Raw genomic sequence first — 14,197 nt, 5'->3', positions numbered from 1 at the left:
AAATAATTGAATATTTGATTAAAAAATATATTTATATCTTCTCAAGTATCTTACTCAGCACAGGGAGTATACTAATAGGTCAACAATTGGAGCCAGTAAAACCTGCTTTTTCATCTTTGGGTAAGGGTACAATTTAAGACTCTTTCCATAGCTCCGGACAGGTCCCACTGACCAGGCCTCTATTAAAAATATGACAAATTGGTTTGGAAAGTGGCCTAACTGCCATCTTAAAAAAGGGTTCCATCCAGGTTAACTATACCAGGAGATGTGTCATCTGAAAGAGAGAGCAACATCTCCTCAAGAGTGTCTTGGTTAAACTTATCAAATGCAAAACAACGTTTTATTCCTCATAATAATGTTTACAGTGTTTCATATTAGGTTGACATCATTCAATTGCAAACAATATCTTAAGTTGTCTACTTTGTTGATTAAGAAGTTAAAATAATTTGCTACATGCTGACATACATCAGACCACTGTAAATCTTTAACATCATTAACAAATGAGTCTGCATTAAATCTTTTATATGACCTGTGGTAAACAATCATACCCCCAGACCTGGGCATTTGGGTTCTTCTTGTTAAAGCAATCAAATGATCCCCACTGCCACTGATACTGCCTCTGAACACGACTCATTTATATTAATTAAAATATGATCAATACAGGTTGAATTATTAACACCACCAATGGTTGTAGATATTCTTGTGGGTTGAGTCATTACCTGGGTAAAATTGCAAGTATCTGCAATGGAAATCAACTTCTTACGCAATTGACAGTTTTTAGAAAACCAGTCAATATTCAAGTAAGGAAATCCTTACTCTTATCTTTCACTATATCAAGATTTTCAGATATTGCTATCCAAATACTTCACATTATAGCTGGCATGCCTATGACAAAAACAAACTGGAATAGGCTTTCAGTATTGAACCTGAAGCGCTTTAAGCCGATGATTGAGTTTGTCCAACCCTGAGCGTGACGACCAGCTTGTCATACTTCAGGCTGGCTTCATCACCTCTTTCTCGGGCAGCTTTCAACTTGGGCAACAGCTCTTTCCTTCTTCTTAGACATCCTAATTTATATCGATTTTTGTGTCCTTTAAATTCTTGGGTGACTATAGGATACTCTGCCTTTCAAGTGCAAACGTTTTATCTAGTTTTATGCTATCTAGTCCCAGGTTGCTTGAGAGCATTTGTAGAACCTTTTTCTCTGATTCACTTCAGTTCTCCCCTTTCTTGTCTGCAATCCCACAATTAAGATGTTTGTCCGCCTGCACTGGTTGTTAATGTAGCCTGGTAAACATTTCCTACTTAGAGTTCATTATGTTGTTTGGGTTCCTTGTGGTAGCTGGAGCGCTAACAGTCTAGACCAGTGCTCCGGGGCTGGAACGAACTTCTACATTTTACTCTTTGGCAAACTGGCACATTTTCTTGCACGTACTGCAAAAAAAATCATATCATATTGAGTCAGAGCGCACAATTTTTTTTTAATTATTAGAACGCACAAGTTGTGAGATCCAGCTTGGGGTTGCCATAATGTCATTGACCATACAGTATTTGGACGCGGACAGGGGATTTCTTTAGGCACTTCATTGGTCGAGCATTTTTTTTTTTTTTTCAACGACTAGTGGCGTGGGAGCTCTCCAGCTCTGCCGCAAAACCATCAATATATTCCATATATGTTAAACAAATAATGGAAACCAAATAACTTGAGTTGCAAGATAAAAACTGTACAAATTTATCTAATTCATGAGTTCAGGATTCTGGATACCAGCTCTGTGTTCATCAGAACAAGCACATGTTTGACACTAAAAGTGATGACTGTCAAGCCCGGTTCATAGTCGGCCACAGCTGTAGTGTTGTTTAGTGCGCACACCATAAATGATGTCATTGCAGGGATTGCGACTGTGCTGCAAAGCGATTTTGCGCAAGGGCATTTTCTGGAACTCTGCACCGTGCACTTCAGGTAATTCAAGATGGACTCATCTGAAAGAAGGTTGTGCGAAGAGGTTGGCAGATACAATCTGTACGATCCATCCATGCGTGACCACCAAAATAACCAGTTGGTGTTGAATCCATGGAAGGAAGGCAATAGCGCCGTCTCTGTCCAAAGATTTGAACTATTTTAATACCTTTAATACCTTGGACTTCTGTAATGTTTACACTGACAATTTGCACAAACTCACGTATAACGTATATATGTGTGTGTGTGTGTGTGTGTGTGTGTGTGTGTGTGTGTGTGTGTGTGTGTGTGTATATATATATATATATTACAAAAAACCTTAACTGACTACAATAAAGATGCATCCATTTAACACTTTCTATTTAAATTTTACTGCTCTTTTGTAGTTATTCAGATCCTTCCCTAACGACTTCTTTGTAACGTTTACAGCAGTTCTTTAAGTTTCCCCTGGTGATTTGTGCACAGCACCCCCTGTTTCAGGACAATATAGCCACGGCATCTACAGGACTCTGGTAGTGTGAGTGCCATGAACCGCACAATAACAGAGCCTTTAGTAATGATGTTAGGTTTGACTGTTTCTTGAAATTCGAAGAGTCAGTTTGGCTCTGAGTTCTCACAAAGGAATTCTCACAAAGATTATTTAATTCTGCCACAGTTATTTATTTTGGTGGAATGCAAACTGTAAATTAGTGACATTCAACACGAATTATGGCAAATACCTAGAGCTTGTTTGCGTGGACTTTCATTTCATCCTGAGTAATAATTTTTAGTTTGTGAGTCGAAGATTCCCACTTTGGCCCGAGCGACTCCCGATTCCTGAGTCATTTGTTGAGTACGAACAAATCGTTTGCTTATCTAACATCACTAACTAACTATATTAGTTCTATGTTCTATGAGTTTGTGACGTTTCATGACGTTTTAATGGTTGACAATGTAGTGGTTTGCCGTGATAGATAGATAGATAGATAGATAGATAGATAGATAGATAGACAGACAGACAGACAGACAGACAGACATAGATAGATAGATAGATAGATAGATAGATAGATAGATAGATAGATAGATAGATAGATAGACAGACAGACAGACAGACAGACAGACAGACATAGATAGATAGATAGATAGATAGATAGATAGATAGATAGATAGATACTGTAGATACTGTAGATAGATAGATAGATAGATAGATAGATAGATAGACAGACAGACAGACAGACAGACAGACAGACAGACAGACTGTTGCTTCTCTCTTCTGACACTCTGCATAAGACCGGTTAAGACGTATGGCAGTGGCATTGTGCCACTTTAATCTTGCTACAAGGGCGATCTGTCAAATCCTCTCTGTGACAGATAAAGACTCCCCCGCGCCCGCAAACACACACACACAAGATGTGATTGGGCCAGCCCAGCACCTGCTTTATGGGCCGGCCGTTGGACAATAAAAAAAACAATTATTAAAAAATTATGTTGGCCCCAAGGTACGCCAGCCCAGATTACCAGTCCACCCCTGATAACTGGTGCATGGCGGAAATTCAATAAAAACACATGTAAAGGTAATGGTTTGTAATGGTTTGTATTATTGTATTGATATTAAACAGCATGTGAAGCTCTGTTTCAGAGTCTTGAAATCTTATTTAAGTCATGAAAACAGAGACAAGGTGGTTTTCACAGTTTTTTCTACACACAGGACAGTTAAGACCAGGTCTAGATAAAAACAACTGCTGTACTTGGAGTAGTCAAACCTGGACTAGATTAAGCCTCAACAGCATTTCAAAACCTATTTCAGATTTGTGTAACGTTTATTCTATTTGTTAAAACACGCTCCATGACTGGTCAACTAAACTAACGTAAATAAATCCAAATCTAAAGTAAAAACACACAGGAACAATAACCTTCATAACCGAGTATATAAATAGGTTAATAAGGCAATATAAATATTATTATAGGCCAGGATTAAAATGCAAAACAAAATGTTATCACATTTTTTTTTCGATCAAATCAATGTACCAAGGGGTCCTTTCTGCTGAAAAAGGTTGAAGGCCCCTGCTTCATTTTAAGTGTGTGCATGTGCCTGTGTGTATTACAGAGTGTAACGACAACAACCCGTGTGAGGGTCTGAGTCGGCACGCCACCTTCGAGAACTTCGGGATGGCCTTCCTCATGCTCTTCCGAGTGTCCACCGGGGACAACTGGAACGGGATCATGAAAGTACGAGGCATATGCACGCGCGCGCGCACACACACATGCAATGGTATCCACCTCCTCTTCTCCAATTTTTTGGGGGACGTAGACAGCCACTGAAAGGACTAGTCTCCCTGCACGCGTTGAGCTGATTTCAACCACTAGATGGCGCTGAGCCTCGATTGCTATCTGTGATATCGCTTTAATCACATTTGGAAATTAAGATCAGAATCTCAGTTTACAGCTCAAAAAATATGTCTTAGTGTGCAGCACCTCTTTAAATCTTTCTTATATTTCGACAAGATCTGCACATGAGACTTTTAAATTTGAATATTCACTTCAAAATTGAAAATTGATTGTCATAGCGCTTGGTACATTTTTAGCAGTGGTGGAAAGTAGCTCAGGACAATTAATTTGTATTTAAGTACATTTTTCACGTATCTGTACTAAAGTATATTCCATTTTGGAAACGTGCGACTTTTACTCCACTCGACTCAAAGCAAATATCTTAATTTTCACTACATTCCTAACAGTCACATTTCGGTAAGTAAGTAAGTAATTCAATCTTTATTAAGAAGCACAGCAGCAGTCAGGTAGCATAAAAGAAACAAAATTGAACAAAATTCTAATCAAGGCAGGGTGGGCACGAAAAAAATATTATTTTGTTTAACTGTATTTTATTTTCTTTTATACATTGTAAAAGATACATAGTAAGAGCCCACATCATAAGAAGCACAATGAAATTTGAGTTAGAGAGAAGACAAACACACCAATTAAAACATAAGAGCATATTTAAGAGCAAGTACTTTTATACTTTTACTTAAGTAGAAATGTAAATGTGGTGCTTTTCACGTTTACTAGAGTACTTTTGTTTCTGCAAGGGCATTTGTACTTTAACTTAAGTAAAAGCTGTCAGTACTTCTTCACCACCACTCCATCCACTTCCACCACTGCATTTTAGTTCTAATTGGCCTTGTTGTGCTTTGCCCCGCCCCCTCTCCCTGCATATCCCCAGGACACATTGCGCGAGTGTCGCCCAGAGGACCGCCACTGTCTCAGCTACCTGCCGCTCGTCTCCCCCATCTACTTTGTCACCTTCGTGCTCATGGCCCAGTTTGTTCTGGTCAACGTGGTGGTGGCCGTGCTGATGAAGCACCTGGAGGAGAGCAACAAGGTAACACCGGCCTTGTCCGCCCCTCTGACCTCCAGCTCCGCCTTCGCCTGCGCCTGGCTTCAAACACACCTCACTCCACCTGGGTGGAATTAGCCATAATAAATTATAGGCAGGTAGAAATCAGAATCACAAAAGGTGAGAAAGGATGACTTATTTTGGTCAAATAAAAACAGCAAAACATTAAATTGCAATTGCTCTGAGAATTAAGCCTTGCCGAGGATATTCACCTGACACAGCGAGAGCCTTGGGATTTGGCGATTCTGATTATCAGTGTCCTGGGTTAGGAAATACTGGTCGGAAATAATACTGCCAGCGAATAATTGACACGAGGCAAATCAGAATGAAAATCTGAGTCAGAATCGATTTATTTAACTATTATTTACATTTTCATATACAAGGAATTTGTCATGGTAAGTATTGGTGCATTCCTGTACAAAACCCTAAAAATATATATTAAAAGTTTAACAGGCTGAAAAATTGCCAATACAAAAATGGCAAATATTTTAAAAAAAAAGCTTAATATACAAAAATAGCCAATATATATATATATATATATATATTTATTTATTTATTTATTTATTTATTTATTTATTTATTTATTTATTTATTTTTATTTTTTTTTCAAGATAAACAAAAAAAATGCCAAATAAAAAGTAGGCTATGAAACACTAGGACTAAGCAAAGAATTAAGGAAAATATAAAACTTTCAATTTTATTTGAATTCTGCTTGTTATGATGTCGGATGGAAAATAATTTAAAAAAAAAACAGTTTAAACCCGAGCCCCTGTACTTTTCACCAGGAGGCCAAAGAGGATGCCGAGATGGATGCCGAGATTGCCTTGGAGATGGAGATGGCGAGGCACCGCAGGGTGAGCTCCGACTCCAACAACAGCTCACTTGCAGGGACCTATGTGGGGCCACGCCCACACTCACCTGGACAGGTAGGCGGAGAGGACGCACGGCATTTCTATTATGCAATTGAAAAAGTGTTGAGGCTAACGACTTGGCAGAGTCAGAGGACCCTCAAAGCACACTTCAAGGGACTGGCTGGCTCTCCACCTCTTGCGGTCTCTGTCGCCCCCCGCAGGAAGAAGATGTGCAGTATGCTGACCAGAACCTGCTGTCTCCCAGGAAGATGTCGGTATCCAGGATGCACTCTCTGCCCAACGATAGTTACATGTTCCGGCCCGTGAGGCCCGCCAGCGCTCCCCACCCCCTGGAGGAGGTGGAGCTCAGCCCCCAGCACCAGCACTCAGGTACCCCACCCTGCTTTGGGGGGGAACTGAAGCTCGTAGACTTCAGATAACAACAGAGTTGAGAAGAGCACTTGTGTTGAATCGGCGCATTGAGTCGTCCCTCGTATTAGTTCAACTGTTTTGCCTGGGAGTAGCATTTTATCTATGTTTATTTATTTTATTTTTTTTAGCACAGAGCTAACACGGCAATCTCACAAGCGAAGCAAACCTGTTGTCTGTCATAATCACTAAGACTGAAGTCTCACCTCTTACACAGTTATAGATAATGTATAAGCATTCATGTATTTTGCCATGTGTCGCGGTAATGCTGCATTGCCATAAATACTTTAAAGTGAAACTTTAAATTGTGTAAATTTAAGTGAAATTTAAATCAATTTTTTGTTTAAATTTGGTAATTTTAGTATAAAAACAATTGCCTTTGGGTACTAATGACCTTATTGTTCAAATTTGATTTATTCAAATATATAATGGTGTCTAAAATCAAATCCAGGTGCTCTGCACGTGGATGTGATCAAACTGAATCAAGTTGACAAAGAACCCTAAATGGACTGAACACATATATTCAAAACACCTTTTTGAAATATGACAAGTAGTCCCAATGACTTAAAAATAATTCTGATTCATATTTATCTCCGTTGAAAGTGATGAGATTAGTATTTGAGTTGGACATAACTGTTGTTTTATAAATTTGAACAAAAGGAGAGGTTGTTTTAGTGATTATTATTAACTGAAATAACTAAAAGATGACTCATGTCTTCATGAAATGAAAGCTGGACAAGTGATTAAAGTGAAAAAATACATATTTAAATAAACAATAAACAAACAAAATGTGAAGCATTTTATAGTATAATGTTTTGCCTTTACTTGAGGCACAAGTTATGTATTGAATTTAGTCGGTGTCACAGCACCTCACATCTAAAATAGGCAATAATAAAAAGTATTAAGAATAAAAATTGGCGATACATTCACCCTAAGAATGAATTAGAAGATAGAGTTGTAAATATACTGGTGTAAATTAAATTAGAAATGAACAATAAATAACAATACAAATGCAGCATAATGTTGCCTAATGATGAACAATAAACAATAAGATAAAACTAAAAAGTGAATAAATAGTATAAAAATATAAATAATAACAATACACCTATGTATCAACAATTCACATTCTGACAATTATGCAGTTTTGCATAAATATATACTGAATAAAAATATGTTCACACACTGTGTGTACCATGGTGGGAACAATATTCAGTAATAAGAGATTTTAAGAGATTTTATTATTATTATTGTTATTATTATTAATATTATTATTAGTAGTAGTAGTACTAGTAGTAGTAGTAGTAGTAGTAGTATTTTCATTTACACCTACTCCAATCAATATTGTTCACATTGACATTGACATTCTGTCCTCTACTCCAGCTTCATCCGGAAGTAAAAAAGAAAATTGATGAAGAATGAGTGTGCATGTAGCCGAAAGTACTGACGTGTGGTTTTATCTGCAGTCACATTCTAATGGCATGTTGAGGCCAGGCTGCGGACAGGCCCGGCTCTGTCCAAAGGTACTACGCTCTCAGCGGATGAGCCGCCACCTGCCAGCTGCCAGGCTCATCCGCTCGGCTCCGGATTGACGTTGACTAACCCTGATCAAGATGCATGAGTGGGAACTTTATGGCCATGCTGCACTGTCAAAAAGTATATTTGAGTCCCTGTGAAAGTTGGTCTACTGTGCTGGTCTGCCGTGAACATTTTTTAAAATTCCACTTCAAAAGTCAACAAATAATGGAAATAAGCTTTTGTGAGCAAGGGAGGACTTCCAGTGAACGATGAGTGAGAGTTAATTATTTTCCCTCACCCACATTTTTGTCAAAATTGCTCTAGTCTCCCGAGTCATTTAAAGGAGTTTGTTCCCACGAACGAATCATTCATGAGTCTTGCATTACTATTAGTAGGCCATAATAATAACCACAGTTATAAATGTTTCTGTCGTTTTTAATGGTTAACGGGATAATAGGATTATTTCATTGTGGAAAAATTGTGCCGTGGATCAATAAAGATTGCGAATCAATGGATTACAGCACAGAAAAAAAAGTGGAATCAGTATTCCAGCATAATGACTGTTGAGTTTGGCCATAAAGTAACTTGCCCAGTAGAACCTTTCAATAGACGGAACCTTGCTGCAATGTCTACAGTTCCTTGCGGTGCGTACCATAAGTGTGGGCGTAAAAACACTTTGGTTATGCCCATGAAATTTGACTTCCGATCATACGAAACGCCCCCTGCCTTTCGTCTTTGCGTTGCCTTGCGTCCACACTTTACAGCGTGCACGGCTGTACATCTCTTATCTCTCAGATTGCTACCCTTCCTATCAAACCTGCGCCTGCATCTCCTTCTGCCGCTAACCCACCGTCTGCTTTGCATCACGGTACGGGATTTTGATGGAGACTCATTGGTCAACAGCCCAAAACAACAGTCCAAACCACAGCCTCCATGGGGTCCCTTAGTGACCAACAGGGGTCAGTAAGTATTAGTGAGCGTGTTCTCCAAGCCTGTCGTCAGAGTTGGCCAACGAGGAATCCCATAAATCGCACTGAACCTACTAAACAGATGAAATTCTTTGCTGATCCTACTGACCCAGGTCGATGTCATACTATGGGCCTACCTATGGCGAGCCATTTAATCCCTAGGACGAACTAGTCAGTTTTTTAGAAGTTACTAGTACTTATATTTTACAAGTAGTTACTGTTTTAGTTTTACTCATCAAAATGTATTAGGTACTAGTACTTATTTATCAGATGATAGTAATTATTCCAACTGTTACTAGTAACTATTGCGATCTAGTAACAATTTGGACAATTTTCTCATTGAATCATATGGGGCTCCGTGTTTGAGATATCAAATATTTGCCTCCAACTAGTAACTATTCCCATTGTTACTAGTATCTATTTCAATTTTACTAGTCACTATTAATTGAATACTAGTGCTTATTAATTAGTGACTAATGCCTTTTCTAGCTTTTACTTGTAATTTTTTTTATTGTGTATTTGTGTATTTTTTTTACCCGTCATGAGAAATGACTAGTCAAAACACCTTGTTTATAGTTTAATTTAAAATGTTATGAGTAAAAAGACAAAAAAAGTTACTAGTAACAGAGGGAAGACATATTAAATACTAACATTACATGTTTAGAAACTAGTTACATTCCAATAGTTACTAGTAACAAACGGAATGGTTATTGATATCTAATAAATAAGTACTAGTGCTTAACACATTTTGACTATTAAAACTAAAATAGTTACTAGTAACTGTTGTAATCGCAACTAGAAACTCAAATATAAGTACTAGTAACTTTTAAAAAGTGACTAGTATGTCCTATGGATTAAATGTTAAAGCGACTTGCCAGAGTCGGGGATTCCAGTTCCTGGCATGACTGACTAAATATAACCGCATGGAAGTGCAGAGTTCTAACACAGAACCTGTGAACGAATGCTCGCTAAAATCTCCGGATAACACCTTATCTTGATATCGCATTTGATGCTATAATTGCTACCGCTCACTTGGGGGCGGGCGTTTTCCCTAACGCAGGCCACCAGCCTCTCGCCCTGCCCGCTAGATGAGATGCAGACTAAAAATATAAAAAAGGTCAACTGGCTCCTTCAGAAGCTGAAAATGTTCTTTCCAGATAACGTGTTACGGAATCTCAACATGTAAACAGTCAATAACAGTATATCAAACCAGAGGGGAAGCCAGATTTCCCTCGATCCAGAGTCTCTGGTGCAAATTCACAAAAGGGTCGGCTTTTGCGGCCGCTAAACCTGCGCAAATAAGAGAAAAAGCAAGCGTCTTATTCACAAAGCACCCGCAAACGGTGAAATTCACCCCTAACTGCATGCAAATAGCATCTCGGTGCTATTTGTATGTTTTTAAATTGGGTATTATTCATACATTTGGCGCAGAATTGGCCCTTTTCTATGCAAATGCCCTCGTTGCGAAAAACAAAACACCAGCGCTAATAGCCACACGCAGTTAAAGTGAAATTATTACCATCTGCAGTGAGCTAGTGCTCACTGTGTGGAGACCAAAAAAATAAAAGGCAGCATAAGGAGTGTCACATCTAGAGTTTCCAGTGATCAGTAAATAATATTTTGACATTATTATTATAATTATTATTATTACTGTCACGGCATCCGAAGGTAACAGAATGGAAAGCAGTTCATGGTGGTTTTCAAAAAACACTCCAAAAGCAACTTGTTGAAACTTTGAATACTTTATTGTACAAAAAAGGCTCTACAAACGTTGACAAAAACGGTTCTATAATTCCTATTAAACTCAATAGATATCGAAGAAAACACTTTTAGGGAACAGCGATAAAGTGGTCAAAATTGGCACTGAACCACAAACAGCATTGAACTTCATAGGACCATGGACTGCTCCTCAGTGGCCTGGAGCCAAGTAGAGTAAAATATATTAAATTAACTGTAATTATTTCTACATTGTAATATTAAGATTAAGTGAGAACTAGAATTTCTTCAGTAAAAAAAAATAAATAAAGACACATTTTATCATTGTAATAAATTCACTGTGTGGGAAGAGTACCTTTTATTATATATGTACTCATACTATTTAAATGTTTTATAGTCACAGCACATAAAACTAAAAATAGAATACATTTTCATCTTAAAGTATAGCATTTTTGAATTTGCGCATCTCCACGGATCCGCAATCAGACGCAAAGAAAATACTTTTTGGACGTGTGTGCGCTGTCATATAATGAGCGCAATATCTTTTGCGAATCTATCTCACGCTCAGACGGCACAGATATCGGGCACAACTGATGCGCAATTCATGGTGCTGCAGCGGTCGCAATGCATTCTTTGTGAATTTGCTGCTCTGTGTGTGTGTGTGTCTGTCTGTCTATGCTCACGCGCGCGTGTGTGTGTGTGCCCCTCAGGCTCCGTGACATCGGTCCACTCACAGCCGTGTGAGGGACGCTCTCTGCTGCAGGTTCCGGGCGTCTCGCCTCCCCCCATCCTGCCCCACATCACCCTTCCCTGCCCCAGCCCCTCTCCACGGGCCCTGCTCAGACAGGTGAGAGACCATGAGAGTCGTTTGTACTATGGTGCATTTTTCAGATTATAATCTCAATTTCAATGACAACACCAGGTGAGCAGTTTCAAAGTATCTTCCACTGTCATCGACGTGGAACGCCTCTTAAATTATACAGTAATTTGTTTAAGAGGCGTTATTATATTATAATAATATTAGTCAATATTTCATATTTGATCAACAGTTTTCGTTATACAGAGGCGTTTTTCAACCACCATGCCTTTTGAGAGCTTACAAGTGTGCCATGAACATTTTTCAAATTCCACTTAAAAAGTTAATGAATAATGGAAATGAGCTTTTGTATCATAAATCGCAAAGCAGCACTAATTAATCCCATTGATCATTGCCGGCCAGAATAACAGCTCTGCATCCATCAGAAGAAGTTTCATTCAGAAAGTTTCAACTGCTGGTAGTGATGAAAGATAAGACCCTAACTGGCTTTGAGAAAAGTCACATTACCATGCATATTCATCAATAATACCGTATGATAATGTGTGTGTGTGTGTGTGTGTGTGTGTGTGTGTGTGTGTGTGTGTGTGTGTGTGTGTGTGTGTGTGTGTGTGTGTGTGTGTGTGCATCCCAGGTGGCAGTGAAGGTGGACTCCATGGAGTCGCAGAGCGTGGAGCAACAGGAGAGGTCGGAGGCACTCCACTTCCTGCCCTCCTCCCCCCTCTCTCCCCCATCCCCCGCCTCCCCCTCTGCCCTCCTCACTCCTCCTCCTCCTTCCTCCTCCTCCACCTCCCCCACGCCCCCAGCACTCCCACCCCCTCCTCCCTCACCGTCCCGCCTGCCCCTGTGCCCCTCCAGCCTGCGGAGGCCCCGGCCGCGCCCACCCTCGCCGCTCTCCCCTGGCCCGGATCCCACTGACGAAGAGGTGCGCCACATCATCAGCTCGGCCGCTGGACAGAGGGGCACCAAGGCGGGCCGCAGCCACTCCCTGTCGCCCTACGCCTCCTCGCCCTTCTCCTTCGACTACCCCCCGGCCCTGCCTCCCCCGCCCCTCCCCCCGGCCCCCAGGAGAGGCCGGAGCGCATACAGCCTGCCGGAGCCGGCCCCCAGGGAGGGCCTCTGGAAGAAGGGCTTCAGTGTGGACACGCAGGGCCGCCTGGATAAGCCATCGCCGACCGGATTCCAAGATGACCAGCGGCGCCACTCCATCGAGATCTGCCCAGCCCCGGGACTGGGCCCTGGCAACCTCCCCCAGGGGAAGGGCGGGCGGAGTTTTCCCGTCAGGGTGCAGTCGTGCGGTGGGGGTCAGCGGAAGAAGAAGCTTAGCCCCCCCTGTATCTCCATCCACCCCCCGGCGGAGCGAGAAAGCCCCCTGGCGGCGGAGCTGGCGGACTGCAGCACCATGCTGCGACGTCGTGCCCTCTCCTCGGACTGCGCCCCGCACGCTCACTTGGGGGCTGGCGACTTCTCCCTAACGCAGGCCACCAGCCTCTCGCCCTGCCCGCTCTTGCCGACAAGCTCGAGCATCTTCATCCGGCCTCACGCCCCTGTCCTCCCCAGCCTCTCGCCCCAGCCCATGTCCCCAGCTGCCCGCCGCTCCCCACTCACAGGGGACTACATGCCCCTTCCCCAGTTCACCTTTGACCAATCGGAGGCAGTGTACGTGAGCGGCCTCTCCGCCGGCCTGTCAGACGCTGACCCCGTGGCCTGCCCCCCTCCTTTCGACGGCAGACTGGACGCGGGGGCAGGGTTTAGCTCCAAGAACAGGAGGACCGCTCAGTGAGCTGCCCCGAACGTTGAATCTGCTCTGATGCAAGGAGCATGAAAGGAAAGTTCAACGTTTGCTTTTCTAAATAACTTGGAAGTGATGGAGTGAAAATAATAATAAATAGTAATAATAACAATAATAATAATAATAATAATAACGACGGTGACACTGACTCCGTTCCCATGGACGCTCTGTGCGGTCCCGTTTTGCCATGACTCTGTTTGTTATTTTTTGACCCAACAGAGGTATAGGTTTGATCGCAATGAATCCACTGCACCTGTGAAACGTCTTCAGAGTGACGCCGCCGGACCCACCGCGGGGAGGGCGCACCGGTGGGCGGGGTTGGGGGACTTGAAGCCGCCCTCACTTCGTAGCCAAAGTATTTTATTTTCACCTTTTTTTCCCCGATACTCTTTGTCTCCAAAACACGCAAGCCAATCAGGAAGCAGCGTCTGGCTGACGACCCCCCCCCCCCCACACACACACACACACACACACACACACACACACACCCCGACCGGTCGGGGGAATTTGCGAGGGTGCGGGGGAAGAGAGGGAGGGGAGGTGATTGTGGGATATGCAACTTCAGGTTTTTTTCTGGCGGGCAGGTTGCTCCTGGATCACATTGATCAGAGCAGAAGTATGCATCTGTTTGTGTGTGTGTGTGTGTGTGTGTGTGTGTGTGTGTGTGTGTGTGTGTGTGTGTGTGTGTGTGTGTGCGCGTGTGTGCGTACGTGCATGCGTGCGTGCGTGGGTTTCTCCTTCCCACAAGCTCCACAACAACAAGTGTTGTGGAGCAGATCTGCTCC

At 41.8% G+C, this 14,197-nt stretch overlaps 1 protein-coding gene across 1 annotated transcript in view; it reads left to right on the top strand.

The window, feature by feature from the left end:
- Positions 1-13,403, top strand: part of cacna1ha (calcium channel, voltage-dependent, T type, alpha 1H subunit a) — a gene marked incomplete at its 3' end in the record, with an annotated part of 154,631 nt that extends 141,228 nt beyond the window's left edge. The window contains exons 32-37 of the mRNA XM_080010181.1: positions 4,044-4,165; positions 5,154-5,312; positions 6,113-6,253; positions 6,400-6,568; positions 11,517-11,653; positions 12,255-13,403. Of these exons, the coding sequence (XP_079866307.1) occupies positions 4,044-4,165; positions 5,154-5,312; positions 6,113-6,253; positions 6,400-6,568; positions 11,517-11,653; positions 12,255-13,403 (1,877 nt within the window). The remainder of the gene's footprint in view (positions 1-4,043; positions 4,166-5,153; positions 5,313-6,112; positions 6,254-6,399; positions 6,569-11,516; positions 11,654-12,254) is intronic.
- Positions 13,404-14,197: the final 794 nt, after the last annotated feature.

The sequence above is a fragment of the Zeus faber genome, assembly GCF_960531495.2.
Source record: "Zeus faber genome assembly, chromosome: 11".
Taxonomy (NCBI): domain Eukaryota; kingdom Metazoa; phylum Chordata; class Actinopteri; order Zeiformes; family Zeidae; genus Zeus; species Zeus faber.
The sequence above is the reverse complement of the archived record's forward strand: the minus strand, read 5'-3'. Positions and strand labels throughout refer to the sequence as shown.